The sequence below is a fragment of the Tenrec ecaudatus genome, unplaced genomic scaffold (genome assembly GCF_050624435.1).
Source record: "Tenrec ecaudatus isolate mTenEca1 unplaced genomic scaffold, mTenEca1.hap1 Scaffold_64, whole genome shotgun sequence".
Taxonomy (NCBI): Eukaryota; Metazoa; Chordata; class Mammalia; order Afrosoricida; family Tenrecidae; genus Tenrec; species Tenrec ecaudatus.
Genome location: NW_027459526.1, coordinates 407297 through 424068, shown reverse-complemented (window position 1 = coordinate 424068; position 16772 = coordinate 407297). Strand labels below are relative to the sequence as shown.

The 16772-nt window shown below is 41.8% G+C and overlaps 1 protein-coding gene across 6 annotated transcripts in view; it reads right to left on the bottom strand.

The window, feature by feature from the left end:
• Positions 1-15264, bottom strand: part of LOC142436792 (histone deacetylase 8-like) — a 149535-nt gene extending 134271 nt beyond the window's left edge. For 2 of the 6 annotated variants that reach the window (XM_075540233.1, XM_075540234.1), the window contains exons 1-3: positions 14971-15251; positions 14434-14486; positions 250-380 (exon numbers count right to left, since the gene is read on the bottom strand). In XM_075540233.1, coding sequence (XP_075396348.1) covers positions 250-380; positions 14434-14486; positions 14971-15072 — 286 coding nt within the window. In that variant the 5' untranslated portion in view covers positions 15073-15251. Of the gene's footprint in view, positions 1-249; positions 381-14433; positions 14487-14970 lie in introns of all 6 variants that reach the window. The other 4 variants (XM_075540231.1, XM_075540232.1, XM_075540235.1 and 1 more) reach the window with 4 other exon arrangements.
• Positions 15265-16772: the final 1508 nt, after the last annotated feature.

The following is a 16772-nucleotide window of genomic DNA, read 5'->3' as shown; positions in this document are numbered from 1 at the left end:
ATCAGGGCCTAAACCATTGAAAGACTTTCCCCCATCTAATCCATCACTCAGTTTCACAAAACCCATACCGTTTTCTCAAATGATGTTACGTAGCTAAACCAAGAGATTAATGATTAACACATTATTTAACTGGAAATTTATTAAAAATCACAATGCAAATTATAAATAATTAACTAGTTACAATCTATAGATGAAAGTGTTCTACCTCTCATCATTGTCTTGTTAGTCATTGTCTCATTAGAACCTTACCTAGCCCATATTCTATGGAGTCGGGGTGGTCATCATCACCATCTTGGCTGACCATCTGGAGATACTGCAGATAGGCATCTGTATGAAAGGAGGCCATCTCCTCCATGGACGCCACTTTGGGCTTAACAATCCTAACAACAACAGAGAAAACAAAGGAATGTGAATGAGGCAGACCCAGATTATGCTAAAAGTTGTAAAGGAGTCAGCAATCTGAGCAGAAAATACAACTCTCAGATTCTGATTTCAGTAAGCTGAAGTGATACGCACAATGTGTTTTTCTATCGCACTATATAATCTATACTTCCTCACATCATGTTAATGTACTCACAATGTGAACAATAAGGGGATTGGTTTTCCTTTTGAGTTCATAGGTAGGTAAAAACGAAAGAATATTCATACTTAAAATAAAAATTTTAAATATGCATCAGAAAACTTGTGCTCCACAAGTTACAGCTTTTTTTAATTAATTAATTTATTTATTTATTTTAACAATTTATTGGGGCTGATACAATTCTTTTCACAGTTCATACATATACATACATCAATTGTATAAAGCACATCCATACATTCCCTCCCCAATCATTCTCAAGGCATTTGCTCTCCACTTAAGCCCCTTGCATCAGGTCCTCTTTTTTTCCCCCCCTCCCTCCCCATTCCCCCCTCCCTCATATGCCCTTGGTAATTTATACCTCGTTATTTTGTCATATCTTGCCCTATCCTGAAAGTTACAGCTTTAATGGCAAACCCATAGGCGGAAATGCTTTCATTTTCATTTGAAGTACTTTCATTCCTAAGTGGCCATTATAATGCTTTCTGATAATTTTTCACTTCGGTTCTTGTTCCAGCTCTATATTTACTAGCTCAATAACCTTAGGTGAGCTATTTGACCACTCTGCAGCTCAAATTAACTCATCTGTAAAATGGGGATACATTATGAGATGCATATGGAGATTATACAACAACATATGAATATGCTTTATGTATCCCTATCATTATTAATATTAAGGGATAAAAGAGGCAAAATAAAATATAAAAGTCCCTTTACTTGTTCTCTCACGTCTGTTTCCAAGAGAAGGAACAGAAAGATTATAACCAGGCTTCACTCAGAATCCGTTAAACTCACAAGCAGTAATAAACAGGATTAAGTGAGAGAATAAAGGGAGTTCACCTAACAACAAAATTTACCACTCCCTACCACTAGGAGCCCTGGTTGTATAGTGGGTTATGCACTGAACTGATAACAAGTTCATACCCCAAATCTCAGAAATCCCAAATAGATGTTCTACTCTGTCCTACAGGATCACTAAGAGTCTGAATCAATTCTATTACAGCAGTTTGGATTTTTTTACCCCTGTCTGTCCCACATTTCCTCTTCCTGGCCTCACTACTGTCATTACATTCTCTAGCCCTTGCCATTTAGGTCCAGAGTCATGGTGGCATAGTGGGTTACATACTAGGTTGCTAAGTGAAAGGTTGGCAATGAAAAACCACCAGGAGAAAGATGAGGCTTTCTACTCCCTTCAAGATTTACACTCACAGAGAGTCGGGGGAAGACGGCTGCCATACAGGTAGCTCACATCCAGAACTCAGTGAGTGGCGAAATTTAGGGGCCTAGTAGGGGTATCAAGTCTGTCTGTCGATTCCCAAGACAACTCAGAGTACTTCTCTGAAGCAGAAGCGGACACCCGTGGTCTCTTGCGTGATGCTCAGAGTGCCCACTCTGCTGGCACCACAGGGCAGCCAGGAGCATTGCGGAGGCAGCTGCCCTGCCTCGGCGCTCTGTGCAGAATCACCAGCTAGTACCCCCTACTCTGCCCATGATGCCCGGGGTCCCATGTGGGTGCTCCAACCGGTATATCGCCCCCCTGCAGAGATTCATGCCCCATCTGGGCACCCCTTGCTGACCAGCCAGCCAGACGATCCCCACCTCCTCCTGGGAGGCTCGTGCCCTGGCGCCACAGCATAATCAGGTAGATGGCAGATGATGCTGCCATGCCTTTGTGCTCCCACAAACCGCCAATCAAACTGCCTCCACTCCCAGAGGTCTCAACCCAAAGGTGCCCACCCCATCTCTGCGCTCCTCACAAATCGGCCATCCAGCTCCCTCCCTGGCTTTCTTCCCCCCACCATACATACATACAATGCACACGCACACACAGAGGTTCCCATCCTGCCACACCGTTTCAGGCATGGCAGGGAGCGGACACAAGTCTGGCAGCATTTTCTGCAGTTGTAGCATAGGGACCCAGGCCTTTGGGACTTGCCTACTGCATTCTCCCTTCTCCCTGCTCAATCCACCCCACCCTCTGTGCTCCAAGCAATGGATCAGCACACCAGTAGCGGCCCCCCCTCCCACCCGCCTACCTGTGGGAAGTACTCCTAGCCAGAAGTAGATCACCCAATCCCCAACCCATCCCCAAAATATGTTCCCCTTCACTTGAGTCAACACTTTTTATCAGACCGCAGTGTGCATAGCTGCAAACAACAGCCCCTAAGGAGACCTGAAGGTGGCTGGAGCACAAACCGTAGTTCAAGGAGAGAGGGAAACCCCAGCAGGACAAAGGTGAAACACAACCTTACAAGGAAGTTGGCTAAAAGCAGCCTGCTGAAACATCAGTACCAACCTCCCAAAGAGAGAGCCCAGGGCTCTGAGACACCTGGGAAAATGGTACCTAGTTCCAATAAATCGACCAAACACCAGCAAGCTGCTACAACAGTTTCAACAAGAAAAGAGAAACAAAATCCAATGCCAGAAGACCACCTGGACCTACCACAGAAAGAAATCTTCAGGATGCTGCTTGGAGCTATACAGGACATGAGGGAAGCATTATAGAAAAAGGAGAAAATGATAGAGAAAATAAAGGCCATGCACCAAAGGGAAATACAGGAGTTAAAGGGCGAGATAACAAAAACTAACAGCAAACTCACGGACTTCGCCCAGATATGGAGGAGGCAGAGAACCTCACCAGTGACCTAGAGGATTCTCAAGAAGAATTTAATAAACATGAGAAAAAGTCTCACAAGCCCATCAGAGAAGATGAAGAAAACCTCAGAGCTATGTCTGACGCTATGAGAAGGAACAACATCAGAACTATTGGCTTGCCGGAGGAATGCACATCAATGAAGCCAACATCCAAAATAGTGATGGAATGCTTGGAGGAAATTTTCCCTAGCTTAAAGAATGAAAACCAGGCAACTATCCAGGTGGCCGAAAGAATACCAGCTAGACAGAATCCCAATAAGAAGGCACCACGACATAAAGTTGTTTAACTATGAGGAAAAGGGGAAAATTTTAAGAGCAGCTAGGGAAAAACTGGCAACCATATATAAAGGCAAGCAGATAAGAATATGCTCAGATCTATCAGCAGACACTATAAAAAGAGCAGACAATGGAGCAGCATATTCAGAAAATTGCAGGAAAATACCGCAAACCCAAGAATACTCTATCTTGCCAAATTAGCTATCAAAATTGATGGAGAAGTGAGAGTCTTCCTGGACAAGGAAAGTCTCAAAGAATATGCTAAAAGGAACCCAGCACTACAAAAGATCCTCGCCAACCCAGTATGGGCAGAAGAACAACGCTCACCAAGCACATGCAAGAGACCATCCCACAGAAGAACTCCAACCAGAGACCACCAAACGGAAAACAGCTCCCTAGATAACACAGGTTCAACAATGGAAAGAAGGCAAGAATGAACCACTAACACACATATGCACAACCCATGGAAAAGAAATGGAGGTAAGAAAACACCCAACATAAGAGGGATAAAATGATATTACAGAGTCCACAAATAGATGTAATAACCCTGAATATCAATGGATTGAATTCAGGCTTTAAGAGATAGAGACTAACAGACTGGCTTAGAAAACACAATCCCTCCATCTGCTGCCTACAGGAGTCACATCTCAAGATTACAGACAAAAATAGGCTGGGAATCAAAGGCTAGAGAAAAACATACCACGCAAACAACAATTCAAAAAAGCAGGGGTTGCGATCCTAATCTCACATAAAATTGACCTCAAAGGACAAGGGACACTATATAATGCTCAAGGTAACAGTACACAAAGAACTACTATGCATTCTAAACATTTACTCACCAAACAAGTGTTCAGCAGAATATTTCAATCAAACGCTCCAAAAGATGAAAAAAGAAATTACAGCCTCAACAATTATGGTAGGTGACTTCAATACACTGCTCTCTGAGAAAGATCACTGGGAAAGAAGCTCAACAAGGAGGCTAAAGATCTAAACACTAAAATAAGACAATTTGACCTGATAGATATTTACAGAGCTCTCCACCCAAATACAAAAACAATCACATTCTTTTCAAGCCCACATGGCATACATTCAAGAGGGACCACATGCTAGGGCGTAAGTCGAATCTACATAAATTTAAGCACATGGATACCACACAGACCTCTCTCTCTGACCACTGTGTGATAATATTGGAAATCAACAAAAGGAAGATAAAGAAATCAAGGGAAAAAATTGAAGAATGAATAACTCTATTGCAAAAGGAGTATACACTGGTTCAGATCAGAGATGAAATTAGGAAATTTCTAGAAACCAATGAGAATGAAAACATGACATACTAAAACTTATGGGACACAGCAAAGGCAGTCATCAGAGAAAGTCTCATAGTTACATGCTCACATAAGGAGGAGAGGCTTATGACAGATACACTGGCACAACATTTACAGCAAATAGAGCAGAGTCAACAAGATAATACAACTAATAGCAAAAGAAAATAAATCATAAAAAGTAGATCTGAGATTCAGGAGAGAGAAAATAAGAAAACTATGGGGGGGGGGGGGGAATCAATGCTGTTAAAAGTTGGTTCTTCGAAAGGATATACCAAATAGACAAACCTCTCATGAATTTGACCAAAGAAAGAAAGGAACACATTTTAACAGCAAGGATGAGGGGTGAAAGAGTAGATATTACAATGGAACACAGTGAAATCAAAGGATATTTACACAGTACTATGAAGGACTGTACTCCAATGAATTCAAAAACTTGGAAAACATGGACAAATTCTTGGAAAAACAATTCTTCCCTAGATTATCACTACTGGCCGTCAAGAACCTCAACAGACCCTTATCAATAGAAGAAACAGACAAGGTTATCAAGGGATTACCAAACAAAAATCACCTGGACCAGATGGGTTTACAGGAGACTTCTATCAAGCATATAGGGAAGAACTGACACCAATCCTACACAAACTCTTCCAGAACATAAAAAAAGATGGCAAACTCCCAAATTTCTTCTATGAAGCTAGTATAACTCTGATACCTAAACTGGGCAAGGATCCCACAAGAATTGAGAACTACAGACCAATTTCCCTAATGAATATTGATGCAAAATCCTCAACAAAATACTCGCCAAGAGAATACAAAAATATATACAACAAATAATTCACCATGACCAAGCAGGATTCATACCAGGGATGCAGGGATGGTTCAGTATACGAAAGACCATTAGTAGTATTATAAGCCACACTGAAATGAAAAAGTATAAGAACCACATAATATCGATAGATGCGGAAATAGCATTCGCCAACATCCAACACCAAATCATGTTTAAGACACTCAATAAGCTAGGAATGGAAGGAAAATTCCTCAATATAATAGAAGCTATATATATATAAACCAACAGCCACTGTGGTAGTCAATGGAGAAAAGACAAGATCAATTCTTCTGAAAAAGGGAACTAGGCAAGGATGTTCCTTGTCCCCATTAACATCGTACTGGAGGAAAAGAAAGGACATCAAAGTTATTTGTCTGAGGAAGGAAGAAGTGAAATCATCGTTATTCACAGATAATATGATTTTATATATGGAAAATCCTAAAAGTTCCACAAGAGGAGTACTGGAAGCAATAGAGGAATATGCCTATCAGGTTACAAGATCAACAAACAGAAGTTTATTGCAATACTGTCCACATCGGACAAGGCCACAGAAGAGGGGATCAAAAAAAGGGGTACCCTTCACAATAGCCAAACACACATTGAAATATCTAGGGATATACCTAACTCAAAAAACAAAAGATGTGTTCGACAAAAACTACAAAACACTATTAAAACAAACCAACCTCAACAATAAGCGTGACCTCAACAAATGGAAGGAGATCCTATGCTCGTGGATCAGTAGACTCAATATTGTAAAGATGTAAATTCTACCTAAAGCACTATATAAGTTAAATGTTATCCCAATCCAAATTGCAGCATGTTTCTTCAAAGAGTTGGAAAAACAGATTACCAACTTCATATGGAGAAGGAAGAAACCGCGAATTAGCAGAGAACTGCTCAAGAAGGACAAAGTGGGAGGGCTTGCTTTAACCGACATTAATATAGACTATACAGCCACAGTGGTCAAAACACCATAGTATTGGTGTAATGATAGATATTCAGACCAATGTAAAAGGATTGAAAACCCAGAAATAAAATCATCAGCATAAGGACAACTAATCTTTATTAAGGGGCCCCCAAAAGATCAAATGGAAAGTGGATGCCTTCTTCATTCCATGGTGCTGGAAAAATTGATACATAGCTCCAGAAAAATGAAGCAAGACCCTTACCTCACTCCATACACGAGAATAAACTCAAGATGGATCACAGACCTTGAGGTACAACTATTAGGGCCATTAATGAGGGCATTGGGACAAACTTGAGAATCTTGGCTCAGGGATTACATACCGTATATACTCGTGTGTAAGCCAAGTTTTCAGCACAAAAATGTGCTGAAAAACTGATGTTCGGCTTATACACGGGTCAGTGGTACGAATGGATGTCATCTGGTCAAGTCTGACTAACAAAAGGAGGAAATCTCATGAAGCCTGCCATAGAGTTAATAGCAAAGTGGGTTTGAGATGCATGGAAAGACATTCCAGAAGACATGGTACAATGTGCCTTCCAGAAATGTAGTATTAGTAATGCTATGGATAGCATATGGTAACCCACTAAAAAGGAGTGGGGGGAAGACATGGGTAGCCTGGGGAACAGGGCACTAACCCACACAGGGGGAGGGTGCTGATTGTGTCTCCACAGGGAAAGAGGGACCAGACTTCAACCCGGAGCTCCAAAACAAGAACACAACACACTGACATGAAGCAGGGAACCGATAGAGAGGCCTGAGGGGCCGGCCCCATTACCAACTGAGTATACAGCACCTTCCCCCTCATAAGAATTAACTTCAGAGGACAGCACTGAAGCTAAAGCTCAAGGAGAGGGAACTGTCTAATTAGAGCACACAGGAGCCAATGAGGGGGGCAGGGGAAAAAATAGTGAAGCGCATCCTGGCTGACCAAGTCCTGAGGACAATGTTTCTGCTCAGAGCAGCAATGCAAAAAGACGACCACCAGGCCAGCCTCATCACAGGACACAGCATCTTCATTGACCCATAGCACCACTGGGGAGGACACTAGAGACACACGGCGGGAATTGTGCCTGCCCTGAGTCACTACAGCAAAGCCAGCCTCTGGTGGCATGCAGCAGAGCAGCAGGGGGAGCAAAGCAATGAAGTCCCCAGGGATAGATGTGGGGCCAGGGCATGGCACCGCACCAGACTCGACTGGAAAGCACTCATGAAGGACAACAAATAAACCCTCAACTGTTTACAGGGTTTTTTGTGTTATTGTTGTTGTTGTAGCTATTGTTTTATTTTCTATTGTTGCTTCATTGTACTCGGTCTTGTGATGGTGCATATTATTGTCGCTGCATGTTTACCTGAAAGGGATAGGCGGGATATACAAGCCGGAGGAGAGAACAAGGGGATGATAGTTCCAGGGGGATGTGGGAGAGGGGGAGGAGGGGGAAAGGAAGTGAGTGTGAACAAACCCAGGGACAAGGGAACAAGTGATCCAAAATCAGTGGCAAGGAGGGTGTAGGAGGCCTGGCAGGGCTGGATAACGGACAATGTAACCAAAAGGAATTCCTGAAACCCAAATGAAGGCTGAACATGATAGTGGGACACTAGGAACATACAAAGAAATAGAGGAAATAACTAGGAGGCAAAGGGTAGTTATAGAGATCTAAATACAGGCATATGCAGATGTAAATATAATTATATACGATGAGGGGGAAATAAATCTATGTACATAAATTTACAGGTTTAGTATTAAGGAAAAAGATAGACAGTGGGCCCCTATGTACTCCCTCAACACAAGAACACTTTGTTCTAACAATTCAGTAGTATCAGATGCTCACCTTCCTGGCACAATCACTGAAGACAACAGGTGCACAAGCAAATGTGGTGAAGAAAGCTGATGGTTCCCGGCTACCAAAAGATATAGCATCTGAGGTCTTAAAGGCCTGACGATAATAAGGCAGCCATCTAGCTGAGAAACAACAAAACTCACATGGAAGAAGCACACCAGCCTGTCCCGACTAGATCGCTGAGGACAAAGCAGGTGCATAAGCAAATGTGGTGAAGAAAGCTGATAGTTCCCGGCTGTCAAAAGATATAGAATCTGGGGTCCTAAGGCTGGAAGATAAACAAGGGGCATCTAACTGAGAAACAAAGAAGCCCACATGGAAGAAGCACACCAGCTTGTGAGATCACAAGGCATCGAAGGATCAGGTATCAGGCATCAAAGACCAAAAAAATAATAATAATAATCGTAGCATTGTGAATGAGGGGGAGTGCGGAGTGGGGACCCAGAACCCATTTGTGGGAAATTGGACATCCCCTTGCAGAAGGGCCATGGGGAGGAGATGAGCCAGTCACGGCACAGTGCAGCAATGATGAAACATTCAATACTCCTCTAGTTCTTGTACGCTTCCTTTCCCCCTCCCCCCATTATCATGATGCCCATTTTACCTTACAAATCCAGCTGGACTGGAGGATGTACACTGGTACAGATAGGAACTAGAAATGCAGGGAATCCAGGACAGATGGACCCCTCAGGACCAGTGGTGAGAGTGGTGATACCCAGAGGGTACAGGAAAGGTGAGGGAGAAAGGGGGAACAGATTACAAGGATCTACATATAACCTCCTCCCAGTAGAGAAGGGGTGAAGGGAGACTTTAGATGGTGTAAGATGTGACAAAATAATAATGATTTATAACTTATCAAGGGTTCATGAGGGAGCGAGGAGAGGGGAAAAATGAGGAACTGATACCAAGGGCTCAAGTAGAAAGCAACTGTTTTGAGAATGTGGATGGCAACAGATGTACATATATGCTTGACACAATGGATGCATGTATGTATTGTGATGAGTTGTACGAGCCCCCAATACAATGATTTTTTAAAAGAAAAAAAAAAGATTTACACTCTGAGAAACCCACAAGGTCAGGCTAGCTAAAATTTAAAATATACATGACAGCCATGGGATATACTGTTGTTTATAGCCTACTACTAGCATCAAGAAGGCCAGAAGAAATCCTGTAATTCAACCTCAAATGTATATTACTGTAGTTCAATCTCAAAAATAAAATCCATTTGGTCTCACACTTAATTCTACCCCCAATCTAAGGATAATTAGTTCTTATAATGAGGTCCTGCTGAATGCTCACCCTCACAGAAGGTATAGTTGCTATAGCAAAGTGTGGTGAAGAAACTAGATGGTGTCCAGCTTTAAAAAAAGAATAGCATCTGGAGTCTTCAATCAAGCAGCCATCTAAGTGAGGCATCAACTAAGTCTACATGGAAGAAGCACAGCAGTCTGTGTGATTCAAAGACTAAGCAAGAAAATCCAAATCTAAAGGAGTGAAAGTTATCAGGGCTTAAATTGTGAATACACAATTTGCAGAAGGCTATGGATGACAATGAGATCCCAAAATTCATCTGCAAGGCCCCCACATGGAGTGAGTCTCCAGTGAGCCCTTCTGGACCAGAGTCCAGGGATGTGAATAGCCTTGCTCTTAGAGAGCACTGGAAACTTAAGATGTAAGACCTCATCATTTGATCTACTGTTTGACCCATTTGAAAGTTGTCATAGTTTTTAATACTTCCTTTCTTTTTTACTGGAGTTTTTCACTAGTTTACTTTGTTATTATTGTAGCTCCTTTTTTATTTTGCATGTTTTCCAGTTTATGAAACCCCGGGTAGGTAAATCTATGGGAACAGTAACTGAGTTAAGGGATTAATAGCTTACTGAGGATATAGGAAAGGAGTTTGGAGGGAAATGGGGAGAATAATGAGTGTAAAAAGGAAACAAAGTTCTAGAACTGATTGTAGCAATAATTATACAACTCTTTAATATTAGTGAACTATAAATATTAATGTATGATATGTGAATTATATGTCAATAAAACTATTGAAAAAAATAAGATCCATACTTCAAGAAAAAAATGTCTATATCATCAGAGGTGATTTTTTTTTTTAGTTTCTTGGACCATGTTCCCAGATCCAATAGCTCCAATTTCTACTACTTTTCTATTTATTTAATAAATATCAAAAATCAAAGTCACTATTAATAAATATCTCCCAACTTAACAGTAAAGAAATAGGACATCTTTGCTATGCTTTCTGGTTTGTCATAAAGGTTTTGGGAAATGGTAAATAACTTTAATGGAAAGCATATAATTTTTATGTTTGCCAAATACATAGATGGCTTCAAACAATGCCTGAACACACCAAACCATGAGAGCAATGTAACCGCAAGCAAGAATACATGAGAAGATTGGGCTACAGGGCCAGCCCCAACCAGAGCCAAACTGACCCCCTCCCTAAATGTATGTGCAACAGACCACACTAAACCTACAGGTGAGGTGAGGGGCCGGCACATCACGTCCACATGGAAGCAAACTGAAAAAGAAAAAGATAAAGGGATAGTCGGTCTAGACCCCATTATCGGCACACCAAGCCCCGAGGATGACGTTCCTGCATGGAGCTGCTAAAACACAGAGATGTCTGTAGGGCCGACAACAGCTCATAACATGTTGTCCCTTACTGGAGCATACTGCAATAGAGGACAATACTGGGGACATGTGGCAAGGAGGTAGTGCGGTCTGAACCCCCCACAGTGGGGCAAATCAAGAAAGGAACACAACAGATCAGCAACTGAAGCAAAGCCCCTAATGAGCTACCAAAATAGACTTCAGGCTAGGAGTGGCAAATCCTGGAATTCCCCCAGGACCAATGGGGAGTCATAAAGGTCAGTGGAAAGACCTGGAAGTATGTATGTTTTTCCTGTTTTTCTTCTTTTCTTTTTTCAATCTTTTGTTATCTTTTTGTTTGGTCGATGCCATTGTTGGTATGCCCACTTACATAAGACAGGCATGGGACCTGTCTTGAGGAGAAAGCTTGAGGAGAAAGCAATGGGACCAACAGTCCCGGAGGGACCTGGGGGGAGAAGGGGGCAGGGGAAGGGGGCGGGGGAAGGATAGTGTGAGCAAACAACGCCATAGACAGAGGAACAACTAGGGAATTAAAACCAACAACAGGAGGATATAGAGATCCTGGGGGTGTTAGAGCAGCAGCAATCTAGCTAAGAGGAAGTACTATGAGGCAGAAGTAGGACAAGCATGATGAGGCAGAAGGAAGGTAAAAAGAAACAGAAGAATTATCTAGGAAGCAAAAGCTATGGACAGAGGCATAAGCATAGATGTGTCCATATGTAAATACATTAATCCATAAAAATAGAAGTATTGGCCTATGTACATATTTTTATAAATAATACACTGAAGTAGTGGATGGACTTCAGGACTCAGCTCATACCCTTCCTCAATACAAGAACACTTTGTTCTGTCATTCTGTGATGCCCACCCTCCTGGTACAATCCCTGAAGACAAAATGGGTGCATAAGCAAATGTGGTGAAGAAGGCGGATGGTGCTCAGCTATTAAAAGATAAGTGTCTAGGGCAGAGGTCCTCAAACTTTCTAAACAGGAGGCCAGTTCACTGTCCCTCAGACCCATTGAAGGGCTGGATTATAGTTTTAAAAAAAAAACTATGAACAAATTCCTATGCACACTGCACGTATTTTTTTAATTGTTTTGTTAGGGGCTCATACAACTTTTATCACAATCCATACAAACATCAATTGTGTCAAGCACATTTGTACATTCATTGCCCTCATCATTCTCAAAACATTTGCTCGCCACTTAAGCCCCTGGCATCAGCTCCTCATTTTATTCTCCCCCTTCCCTCATGAACCCTTGATAATTTATAAATTATTATTTTGTCATATCTTGCCCTGTTCAACGTCTCCCTTCACCCACTTTTCTGTTGTTCGTTGCCCAGGGAGGAGGTCACAAGTAGACCCTTGTAATTGGTTCCCCCTTTCCAACCCACCCTCCCTCCACCCTCCCGGTATCGCCACTCACACTATTGGTCCTGAAGGGATCATCCGCCCTGGATTCCCTGTGTTTTCAGTTCCTACCTGTACTAGTGTACATCCTCTGGTCTAGCCAGAATTCGGATCATGATAGTGCGGGGTGGTGGGGAGGGGAGAAGCATTTAGGAACTAGAGAAAAGTTGTATTTTTCATCGGTGCTACATTGCAACTTGACTGGCTCGTCTTCTCCCCTAGACCCCGCTGCAAAGGGATCTCCAGTGGCCGACAAATGAGGTTTGGGTCTCCACTCTGCACTCTCCCCTCATTCACTATGGTAACACTTTTTTGTTCTGATGATGCCTTATACCTGATCCCTTCAACACCTCATGATCGCACAGGCTGGTGTGATTCTTCCATGTGTGCTTTGTTGCTTCTGAGCTAGATGGCCGCTTCCAAAAGCAGAGCTGATATCAAAGAGTTCAAGGAAGAAAATGTTTTGAAACTGATTGTGGTAGCGATTTTACAACACTGCGTGATATGATTGAACTACAGAATGGTGTGATGTCTGGCTTAGCTCCTAATAGAATGGTTTGGGAAAAAAATGAAACAGGTCTCACACCTCCCATTATATACAAAAACAAACTCAAGATGAATCAAAGACCTAAATATAAAACACACAACCATAAAAACCATCAATGAAAAATAGGGACATGCTTAAGGGCCCTAATGCCAGGCATAAACACACTACCAAACGTAATGAAAAATAGCCACACTACAGAAGACAAAATAAAGGGCTGGGGCCTCCTAAAACAATGACATTTATGCACATCGAAAGAGTTAAAAAAAAGAAGCCACGTATTGGGGGGAAAAATTACTAATGACACATCAAATAAAGGGCTAATCTCCAAAATTTACAGAAAACTACAACATCTTAAGAAGAAAAATACAAATAACCCAAACAAAAATTGACCACCCTGACAATTTACCAAAGATGACATAGAGGCAGACAGCAACCCTCTGAAAAATGTTCATGTTTATTAGCAATAAGAGAAATACAGATTAAAACAATGAGAAAACACCTCACACCGACACTTCTATCAATCAATAAAACACAAAATAATAAAGAAGGGATGCAGAGAGATTGGAACCCTCATACACTGCTGATGGGACTGTAGAATTATGCAACCACCAGGGAAAGGAGCATTGTTCTTCCTGAAACAAATGCAAATGCAATTACCTGATGATCTTGCAATCTCTCTACTGGGCATGCACCGTAAAAAAAAATAAAGAATAAAGCACAAACAGACATCTACGCACTATGTCTACTGCAGCAATTTCCACAATAGCAAAGAGCATGGAAACAATCCAAAACACTAATTACAGAGGTGTGAATAAACAAACTGTTTCACGCATACAATTTAAAAAGACGACTCCTGTGAACACCCAAGGGCAACGCTAGAGAACATTGTGCTTAGCAAAGTTAGCCACTCTTAAAACAGATAAAAATTTAATGACACCATTATTACAGGAAGAGTGAGCTTTACCCTAAAAGATAAGACTCCGAAGACGGTGCCTCCCCCAGGAATAGGGGTGGGGGCAGGGGCAGGGAGAGAGGAGGGAAAGGAAATTATAAAGGGAGGACAGACAGAAGGGAAAAAGAGAAAGTCACATTCATGGAAGGTTTAACGGGATATTTATTATTGATTTCATTTATTAGCAACTATATATAACATGCTTCTTATAAGCCAAAATAAATATATACGTAAATAAATAAAAGCAAGAGCAAAGGGTCACAGCCTTAAAACAAAACAAAAAAACACTCCAGATTCCTTACCCCTCAGATCTAACTATTGGTCTGAGTGGCTTAAAAAAAGGAGGGAAAGTAAAATTGCATTTAGGAGTCTTTAGTGATAAGCAAGTTCATTTCAAACATATGAGAAAAAAGACTATGCTCAAGAAAATAACTTACCTCATTTGCTTATGCAGCGCGTATGCTTCAATCAGAGAATGTACCATACTGGCCTAAAAAAAAAAGCAGCATGCAAAAAAAAGGCAGAAAATAATCTGTGCTTAATTTCTCTTGAAAGTGTAATTGAGCACAATCCTATGTTCTCATCCTCTTGAACCTACACTTTAGACAATATAGGTATTACCTAAATGGCTAAAGCGAAAACACCAGACCTTAATTAATTTTTCTCCTCCAACTTCTTCCATACGACTTCGGAGATTCTCAAGTAAAGCCACACCATCCTCTCTGTGCCAACCTCTCCCTTGTGCCCCCCACCCCACCTGTCCTTTGGCACCCCGCCGATAAACGCTGCTCTCGGAGAACACTTCCTCCACCCAATATTACTTCACAAATTTGTCACGAAGATCTTCCCAAACTCTAAAATCCTCGGCGCTTCCAAAAGCCGCCCCATCCCCACCCCCTCTGCCCGGTCGACTGCCTCCATTGCCGCCCGCCTCCACCAAAAAGCCCACGATTTTTCGTCCCCAACTTTCTCACCCGTTTGGGGACTTTCGACAAGGAGTCGCACATCCTGACATACTCAGGACTGTAGATGTAAACCGGGGCCAGCGACTGCCCACCATCCTCAGACTCCTCCATCTTCCACTGGCAATCCTTCCGTTAAGATCCGGCTCCTCGCAGACTCAGTTCGAGTCGAGTTCCTGCTCCTGTGAACAGTCGCAGGTGCTCTCTGGTCAACATTCCCTCCTATTCCCGAGCTCTCCGGAAACGCTTTCCCCGCCCCACATCGACTGAGAGAAAACAATGCGCCTGCCTCCGTGGAAACCATCCAGTTCAAAAGAAGGTTTGGTACCTATAAATTTTTTAAATTCTAAATAGTTGTCCAAAGGGATAGAAATGTACAGCAAAAATAAGTCCAGTCAAAGCCAACCATCCTTGTTGCCCAACGGGGCTATTTGTGATTAGGTCCAACCACCTGCAGAGCATGCTGGGAGATGTAGTTTCCAGTAGTTTGAGGCAAGGAAGAGTCGCGGCTTGCCGCCAATTTGATTTTTAGGGCTAAAACACATAACCTCGGCTCTTTATAAAGTCCTTGCAAATACATACTTTTAAATACTTAAAGATGTAGCTATTCATGAGTTTACCATAACCTATTTCTATCAGCCGTGTCTTCCAATGACAAAGTGGGGGCGGTGGGGAGGAGGGAGAGGGGAGAGGGACAGACAGGATTTAGCACATACAAGGAATTAGGAATCCTAGTAGCACAGTAGTTAAGCGCTGAGCTGCTAACCAAAGGATGGGCAGATTGCACCCGCCAGCTACTTTACTTACTTTGCTTCTAGAGAAGAGGATGTGGCAGTCAGTTTCCATAAAGGTTCTAGCCTTTGAAACCCTGCGAGGCAGTTCTATTCTGTCCTATAGGGTAACTATGGTTTGGGTTTTGTTTTTGTTTAATGAAAGATATAAACGATTTTTAAAATTTGACCAGTAAATCCTCGTATTAATATTAGTTCATCAGTTCTCATCATATGGTAGTTAACAATTTCAAATAATTTACTCTGGCAAATGTTTCCCAAGACACTGGCAGGTTCTGATCAGTATATATGTACTAGAGCTTATTTATACATTCCTCAACAGACAGGGATTTTGGTTATTTCCATCATTTTTTGCTATTGTGGATAGTGTGCAATAAACATAGGTGTGCATATAGATGCTCGTGTTTGATTCTTTAATTTTCTAGGATACATGCCAAGTAAGAGATTGCTAGGTCATATGGTATTTCTATTCACATTTGTTTAAGGAAGTGCCATACTGTTATAAATAGTGACTGTACAATTCTGCAACGCCACCAGCGATGTATGACAGTTCCAATCTCTCCATATCCCCTCCAGTATTTATTATGTTTTTTTTGTTTTAAAATATTCCTATTAATGCTAGATTGAGGTGGTATCTCATTGTTTTGTTTTCATTTGCATTTTCCTTCTAGCTAGTGATCTTGAGCATGTTGGCTGTCTGTATGTTATCTTTGGTGAATTGTTTGTTTATGTCTTCTGCCTATTTTTGAATTGGAATGTTCATGTTTTTCTTAGATGCTGCAGTTTTCTACATATTTTAGAAATTGGGTACTTATTTGATATATCTTTATCTGAATTTCCCCGCCTCCCAAATCTATAGGTTCTCTTTTTACTCTTCTGAAATCCGTGGCTATGTAATAGGTTTTAGAATCAGGAAGTGAGGGGTCTCCTATTTTGTTTTTTAATAGTGTTTTCCTTAAACATACTAGCATGAAGAAAGGAACCAATAAAGAGGTCTGCAGGGCCGGCCCCAATCCCAACTAT